This window comes from Salvelinus sp. IW2-2015, linkage group LG22 (genome assembly GCF_002910315.2).
Source record: "Salvelinus sp. IW2-2015 linkage group LG22, ASM291031v2, whole genome shotgun sequence".
NCBI classification, from domain to species: domain Eukaryota; kingdom Metazoa; phylum Chordata; class Actinopteri; order Salmoniformes; family Salmonidae; genus Salvelinus; species Salvelinus sp. IW2-2015.
In genome coordinates, this window is record NC_036862.1 from 2,368,910 (window position 1) to 2,377,791 (window position 8,882).

Here is an 8,882-nt window from a genome sequence, read left to right on the forward strand (position 1 = left end):
GCTGAAATTGTCGAATCCACTAATTTGAAGAGGTGTCCACATACCTTTGTATATATAGTGTTTGTTGGATATGTTATAAAATACATTCATACTTCAAATATGAACCAGTTTAGTAGCTTTTTCTGTAAACAAGATTACATACTGTTCAAAATTACTTTGTGCCCTACTTTGTGAGACTGCTTAATGCTGCTTTATTGTAACAGTTGTATACTGTATCTGAAATACTAGTGACTTCAATTTTGGATTTTAATTAGTTGTTTATATCTACAGTTTGAAGGAAGTTGCTGATTAGCATTAGTGCAATTGCTCACTAGCATTAGTGCAATKAAATAAAATATGTACTAATATTTAATATATTAATAATATTATTCCGGTAGAGCTCAGTTGGTAGTGCATAGCACTTGCAGCGCCATATTTGTGGATTTGATTCCCACRGGAGACCAGCAAGAAAAAATTATWAAAATATATGCACTCATTACTGTAAGTTGCTCTGAAYAAGAGTGTCTGCTAAATGACTAAAATGTAAATAAATTATTTGATTCCCCCTATACAGTATTATGATAACCAGCTACAAAGGGGTATTTGGTTTCACATCTTCGTATGTAACACAAGCATGCAAACATTCACACTTGAACAGTGAAGATAGTAGGGGAGACCGGGGTTGGTTGTCACAGTGCGTATTATGTGTAATATTTTCAAGATAGAAATGCGTGTCCTCTATAGGAGAGGTCATTCATGTGATCATTTCAGGTCAGGTTCACAAAACATTGTGATGAGAAGAATATTCTCATTTTTCACAAGCATATTCATCCCCTTCTGAGGGGATCCGTAACAATGTACCCAGTAGGCTAAATTACCTTGACGCCTAGAATACGGATTTTTCGTATATTGAAAAGATGTGTATATTTCACAAGTTTGGACAGCACAACATAGCACAGTACAGTCCAGTAGAGTTTAATTCAGCAGAGGAGAGTACAGTGTATTACAGTACAGTACAGTTTAATTCAGTAGATTACAGTGCACTAGAGCAAAGTAGAATACAGTACATTGGAAGATGAAAAATATGTTTTATTGTGAAACAAACAAGAAATAAGACAAAAAAACWAAATTTGAGCGTSCATAACTATTCAGGGGTCATTGTCCTGCTGGAAGGTGAACCTCCATCCCAGTCTCAAATCTCTGTCAGACTGAAACTGGTTTCCCTCAAGAATTTCCCTGTATTTAGCGCCATCCATCATTCCTTCAATTCTGACCAGTTTCTCAGTCCCTGCCAATGAAAAACATCCCCACAGCGTGATGCTGCCACCACAATGCTTCACTGTGGGGATAGTTTTCTCGGGGTGATGAGGTGTTTCTGCCAGACATAATGTTTTCCTTGATGGCCAAAAAGCTACATTTTAGTCTCATCTGACCAGAGTACCTTCTACCATATGTTTGTGGAGTCTCCCACATGCCTTTTGGCAAACACCAAACATGTTTGCTTATTTTTTTCTTTAAGCAATGGCTTTTTTCTGGACACTCTTCCGTACAGCCCAGCTCTGTGGAGTGTACGGCTTAAAGTGGTCCTATGGACAGATACTCCGATCTCCACTGTGGAGCTTTGCAGCTCCTTCAGTGTTATCTTTGGTCTCTTTGTTGCCTCTCTGATTAATGCCCTCCTTACCTGGTCCGTGAGTTTTGGTGAGCGGACCTCTCTTGGCAGGTTTGTTGTGGTGCCATATTCTTTCCATTTTTKAATAATGGATTTAATGGTGCTCCATGGGATGTTCAAAGTTTCGGATATTTTTTTATAACCCAACCCTGATCTGTACTTCTCCACAACAGCTCCTTGGTCTTCATGGTGCCGCATGCTTGGTGGTGCCCCTTGCTTTGTGGTGTTGCAGACTCTGGGGCCTTTCAGAACAGGTGTATATATACTGAGATCATGTGTACAGATCATGTGACACTTAGATTGCACACAGGTGGACTTTATTTAACTAATTATGTGACTTCTGAAGGTAATTGGTTGCACCAGATCTTATTTAGGGGCTTCATAGCAAAGGGGGTGAATACATATGCATGCATCACTTTTCCATTTTACTTTCTTTCTTTTTCTTTTTTTACAAGTTTTCACTTTTCACTTCACCAATTGGGACAATTTTGTGTATGTCCATTACATGAAATCCAAATAAAAATCAATTTAAATTACAGGTTGTAATGCAACAAAATAGGAAAAACGCCAAGGGGATGAATACTTTTGCAATGCACTGTATACTCTACTGTACTGAATAGACTACTTTTCTTTACTGTACTCTACTGTATACACTGCTGTCCAAACATATGAAACATAGATGTCTATGATTGGTTCAGATTTGGTCCGGTCCGGACCTGCTTCTCAAAACTGTTAGTCATGCGACTCCGACTGAGAGTCAACAACATTCACACACACACTCCTTATTTTCAACACAAAATTGACTTAACTAAAGCTGTGAACATTTGTGTTTTTTCACTTCATCAAAATKTTAAATTTTCATCCAAATATCATATGTTTACTGTTGTTTGTTAAATTAAGCATTGATATGATGATTTGAGTTGAGTAAGAACTACAATGTCAAAGCAAATATAACTATGTTGAATTTATTTGTACTTATTTATTTGTATTATGCTAGACAGCAATCATTTTCAATAAATAAAGGCTTTAGTTTTTTTTTTACTTTGTAAATGTGTTAGATTGTTGCTGAAAAACAAATAGCAAACACTGTTACAACCAACCCCAGGATGATTCACAAAACCTTCGTAAAAAGATATTTCTTCTTAACTGCCACTTTTTCCTTAACTATAGATTTAAGAAGAAAGTTAAGCAAAGTTGCTATTCTTCTAAAAGGTTTTGGGAAATTTTCTTATGTTTCTCAAGGCTCCTTTTTTCTCCATTTCCGCCTGAATGACATACCCAAAGTAAACTGCCTGTAGCTCAGGCCCTGAGGCCAGGATATGCATATAATTGGTACCATTGAAAAGAAAACACTTTGTAGTTTGTATAAATGTTAAAATAATGAAGGAGAATATAACACAATAGATATGGTAGGAGAAAATCCAAAGAAAAAACAAAACAGATATTTTTTTGGGGGAGAGACCATCCTCTTAGAAATGCAAGAGAAAGATCATATTGTAAATTAGCTCCCTGGATGCAATTCCTATGGCTTCCACATGGTGTTAGAAGTCGATGTTCAAGGTTTCAGGCTTGTAACTTCAAAAACGAATAAGAAATAACAGTTTTAGTAGAAGGACACAGTCTTGGAAATCTGTGTTTGCGCTCGCCACGAAGAAATTACGCACCTGTTAAAATCAGTTTCCTATTGAACATACTAATTCCTGAAATAAATATTATAGTTTGATTACATTTTAGGGTATCTGAGGAGTAAATAGAAACATATTTTGACTTGTTGAAACAAAGTTTAGGGGTAGATTTTTGGATTCCTTTCTTTGCAAGTTGAGCTAGTGGATTACTCAAATCGATTGCGCCAACTAAACAGACTTTTTGGGATATAAAGAAGGATTTTATCTAACAAAACGACACTACATGTTATAGCTGGGACCCTTTGGATGACAAATCAGAGGAAGGATTTTCAAAAAGCAAGTGAATATTTCATCTTTATATGTGAATGTATGAAACCTGTGCCGGTGGAAAAATATTTTGACTTGGGGCGCCATCCTCAAAATCGCATGGCATGTTTTCGCTGTAATAGCTACTGTAAATCGGACAGTGGAGTTAGATTAACAAGAATTTTATATTTATTTGAATTACGCGCCCTCCAGCTTCACCGGAAGTTGTCCAGCTAGCGGGACCCCTTAAGCAAAAAGTTAAGAAGAAATTTGATTCTAGAAAATAAGGTTCTTGGAAATGTTCTTAATTCTAAGATAGCTAAACCCTTGTCTTAAACTCAGGGCAGTGAGAGAAAAAGCTCATGAAAGGAATTGAACATGTTTAATTTACTCAAACTTTATCTGAAAGTTTCAGTATTGATTATTTTAAACCCAAGAAAATGTTTTAGAACAGTAATCTCAGTAAAAAATATGCTAACATGATTGCCAGTGATAGCTAGCTAAAACGTTAGCCTAGCAACAAACATCTTAAGAAGATTTGTAAATAGATATTTGAAAAGTTAGTAAGAAAATCATTACATCTTAAGATATTGTTGAGGAATTGCACTTGCGAACTATCTTATTTACTTTTTTTTTTCTTAAGAAGCTTTTTACATTTTTGCGTAAGAAGGGTTTTGTAAATCTGGGCCCAGGTTGTCACAAGTGGACAGAGAGTGTTTAATGGCTTATAACTCCATGTTGGAATAAGATATGAGGATAGAAATGGTCCCCCATTTCAACCCAAGACCTTGGTCTTAATCTTATTGAAAATAGTCTTGTAAGGTATACTGGTGCTGAGAAATACAAACCCCTGTCTCCCCTAATCAATCCAGGACTGTGMAACTCTTTAAAGTTGTGCAACAGCTAACATTTCAGCTCTTCTGATTACTTGTGATGGTGTTGTAACTCCTCTGTCCTTGAAGCATGTTGAGTTCATGGTGCACAGGACCTATGGTCACAGTTTGATTTCCTGTTACAATTGGGATCTTATTGGAATTCAGCCGACTCCTGTTCCACAAAGCTGGACATGAAAGGATCTATGCCAGCCAGGGAAAGATCAGGCCTCTCGCAGGTAGTCGGGGTGTCGACGATATCAAAGTACTTGAGAGTGTGGTAGGCCTTGGGTCCGCCATGATTGGGTGGCTTGTTAGTATGCTTGAATATTTCATGTCGGAGTCTGAAATGTGAGAGATAGCAAACAATTTACTGCCGGCAGAAATGTATTTATTCACATGGYGTGTTCTGAGCCTAGATGTGTATCTGCTTGCCTACTATCTACTGCATGATGCGTGTAATGTGGCTCACTCACCGTTTACCATGTTCTTCTGTGTAACAAGAGGTTTTCATCTCCTCCATGATGTCTGTGTCGCTGAAGGCCAGTGGAGGGTGTCTAAGCTTGCTGGGCGAGTTGGACTGCAATTACATTTCGAAAGAGGCAGATCAGTAACATATAGAGACGAGAGAGAGACAGAGAGGGAGAGAGAGGGTGAGGGAGGATGAGAGGTAAAGGAAGAGAGAGAGAGGGGGAGATTGACAGAGGGGGAGCAAGAGAGAGAAGTTGAGAGAGAGATGAAGAGATTGAAGTAGGTAGAGCTAGAGGGAGAGAGAGGGTGAGGGAGGATGAGAGGTAAAGGAAGAGAGGGAGGGGGAGATTGACAGAGGGGGAGCAAGAGAGAGAAGTTGAGAGGGAAAGGAAAAGAGATGAAGACATTGAAGTATGGAGRGCTAGAGGGAGAGAGATAGAGATGGAGAGAGAGAGRGGGAAAGACAGACAGAAAGAGTAGGTGAGAAGGAGAGGAGAGAGAGTGACAGAGAGAAAAAGAACATGAGATAGAGAGAGGAAAAGGGAGAGAAACAAAGGGAGARGGAGAGATGCCAAATCAGCGTTGTACATGCACATTTGCCCTRAACATTCCACTTTGGCAGCGTTGATGAAGACGCTCGGAAATTACCTTTTTTTTTACGCACCTTTGGCTCGGTGCTAGTGGCCTCAGAGTTGTCAGTGTTAATGACATCGGACACTCTGGTCTCTCCCTCCAGGATGTGGTGAGCTGGCATGCTCAGAGGGTCGATCAGGATCTCATAGGGAACGGCAGGATGCTTCCAGGAGGAAGGGGTGTGGATGCTCCAATTGTCCCGCTGCCCAAACGTCCCTAAGGAGAAAGAGAGAGAGAGAAACAGTCTCCATTTGTACTTTAAATCAGTTACTTTCAATAATTTTTACTTTAAATTGGTCAGTGTTGAGAGTTAGAAAACAACTGTAGGTACTGTATGTAAAGAGAAATGATGCTGTTAGTTCAAAGGAGGAGCTGTAGTAGGAAGTTAGTGTTTAAGACCTGTTTGGGATAGGGGGCAGCATTTTCACGTTCGGATGAAAAGCATGCCCAGAGTAAACTTCCTGCTACTCAGGCCCAGAAGCTAATTTATGCATATTATTAGTAGATTTGGATAGAAAACACTCTGAAGTTTCTAAAACTGTTAGCCATAGTGGAGTTTGGAGTGTGACTGTTTGAGGTTGTGGACAGGTGTCTTTTATACTGATAACAAGTTCAAACAGGTGCCATTAATACAGGTAACGAGTGGAGGACAGAGGAGCCTCTTAAAAACTTCTTGTCACTATAGGGAGTGCTGTTTCAACTTTGTAAAATATCGTCCCCAAATTAAACTGCCTCGTACTCAATTCTTGCTCGTACAATATGCATATTATTATTACTATTGGATAGAAAACACTCTCTAGTTTCTAAAACCGTTTGAATTATATCTGTGAGTTAAACAGAACTCGAGTTGGAGCAATTTTCCTGTGAGGAAGTGAGAAGTCTGAAATCATGGAAGGAATTGAACATGTTTAATTTACTCAAACTTTATCTGAAAGTTTCAGTATTGATTATTTTAAACCCAAGAAAATGTTTTAGAACAGTAATCTCAGTAAAAAATATGCTAACATGATTGCCATTGATAGCTAGCTAAAACGTTAGCCTAGCAACAAACATCTTAAGAAGATTTGTAAATAGATATTTGAGAAGTTAGTAAGAAAATCATTACATCTTAAGATATTGTTGAGGAATTGCACTTGCGAACTATCTTATTTACTTTTTTTTTTTTTAAGAAGCTATTTTTGCGTAAGAAGGGTTTTGTAAATCTGGGCCCAGGTTGTCACAAGTGGACAGAGAGTGTTTAATGGCTTATAACTCCATGTTGGAATAAGATATGAGGATAGAAATGGTCCCCCATTTCAACCCAAGACCTTGGTCTTAATCTTATTGAAAATAGTCTTGTAAGGTATACTGGTGCTGAGAAATACAAACCCCTGTCTCCCCTAATCAATCCAGGACTGTGAAACTCTTTAAATGTGTGCAACAGCTAACATTTCAGCTCTTCTGATTACTTGTGATGGTGTTGTAACTCCTCTGTCCTTGAAGCATGTTGAGTTCATGGTGCACAGGACCTATGGTCACAGTTTGATTTCCTGTTACAATTGGGATCTTATTGGAATTCAGCCGACTCCTGTTCCACAAAGCTGGACATGAAAGGATCTATGCCAGCCAGGGAAAGATCAGGCCTCTCGCAGTAGTCGGGGTGTCGACGATATCAAAGTACTTGAGAGTGTGGTAGGCCTTGGGTCCGCCATGATTGGGTGGCTTGTTAGTATGCTTGAATATTTCATGTCGGAGTCTGAAATGTGAGAGATAGCAAACAATTTACTGCCGGCAGAAATGTATTTATCACATGGTGTGTTCTGAGCCTAGATGTGTATCTGCTTGCCTACTATCTACTGCATGATGCGTGTAATGTGGCTCACTCACCGTTTACCATGTTCTTCTGTGTAACAAGAGGTTTTCATCTCCTCCATGATGTCTGTGTCGCTGAAGGCCAGTGGAGGGTGTCTAAGCTGCTGGGCGAGTTGGACTGCAATTACATTTCGAAAGAGGCAGATCAGTAACATATAGAGACGAGAGAGAGACAGAGAGGGAGAGAGAGGGTGAGGGAGGATGAGAGGTAAAGGAAGAGAGAGAAGAGGGGAGATTGACAGAGGGGGAGCAAGAGAGAGAAGTTGAGAGAGAGATGAAGAGATTGAAGTAGGTAGAGCTAGAGGAGAGAGAGGGTGAGGAAGGATGAGAGGTAAAGGAAGAGAGGGAGGGAGATTGACAGAGGGGAGCAAGAGAGAGAAGTTGAGAGGGAAGGAAAAGAGATGAAGACATTGAAGTATGGAGAGCTAGAGGGAGAGAGATAGAGATGGAGAGAGAGAGGGAAAGACAGACAGAAAGAGTAGTGAGAAGGAGAGGAGAGAGAGTGACAGAGAGAAAAAGAACATGAGATAGAGAGAGGAAAAGGGAGAAAACAAAGGGAGAGGGAGAGATGCCAAATCAGCGTTGTACATGCACATTTGCCCTAAACATTCCACTTTGGCAGCGTTGATGAAGACGCTCGGAAATTACCTTTTTTTTACGCACCTTTGCTCGGTGCTAGTGCCTCAGAGTTGTCAGTGTTAATGACATCGGACACTCTGGTCTCTCCCTCCAGGATGTGGTGAGCTGGCATGCTCAGAGGGTCGATCAGGATCTCATAGGGAACGGCAGGATGCTTCCAGGAGAAGGGGTGTGGATGCTCCAATTGTCCCGCTGCCCAAACGTCCCTAAGGAGAAAGAGAGAGAGAGAAACAGTCTCCATTTGTACTTTAAATCAGTTACTTTCAATAATTTTTACTTTAAATTGGTCAGTGTTGAGAGTTAGAGAACAACTGTAGGTACTGTATGTAAAGAGAAATGATGCTGTTAGTTCAAAGAGGAGCTGTAGTAGGAAGTTAGTGTTTAAGACCTGTTTGGGATAGGGGCAGCATTTTCACGTTCGGATGAAAAGCATGCCCAGAGTAAACTTCCTGCTACTCAGGCCCAGAAGCTAATTTATGCATATTATTAGTAGATTTGGAAGAAAACACTCTGAAGTTTCTAAAACTGTTAGCCATAGTGGAGTTTGGAGTGTGACTGTTTGAGGTTGTGGACAGGTGTCTTTATACTGATAACAAGTTCAAACAGGTGCCATTAATACAGGTAACGAGTGGAGGACAGAGGAGCCTCTTAAAGAAGAAGTTACAGGTCTGTGAGAGCCAGAAACTTGCTTGTTGTAGGTGACCAAAAACTTATTTTCCACCATAATTTGCAAATAAATTCATAAAAAATTCTACAATGTGAATTCTGGATTTTTTTTCTCATTTTGTCTGTCATAGTTGAAGTGTACCTATGATGAAAATTACAGGCCTCTCT

At 39.6% G+C, this 8,882-nt stretch overlaps 1 protein-coding gene across 1 annotated transcript in view; it reads right to left on the bottom strand.

Annotated features, from left to right (window-relative positions):
- Positions 1–1,026: 1,026 nt before the first annotated feature.
- Positions 1,027–8,882, bottom strand: part of wdr95 (WD40 repeat domain 95) — a 40,757-nt gene continuing 32,901 nt past the window's right edge. Inside the window, exons 26-28 of the mRNA XM_070433926.1 lie at positions 5,590–5,774; positions 4,931–5,034; positions 1,027–4,798 (exon numbers count right to left, since the gene is read on the bottom strand). Of these exons, the coding sequence (XP_070290027.1) occupies positions 4,609–4,798; positions 4,931–5,034; positions 5,590–5,774 (479 nt within the window). The 3' untranslated portion in view covers positions 1,027–4,608. The remainder of the gene's footprint in view (positions 4,799–4,930; positions 5,035–5,589; positions 5,775–8,882) is intronic.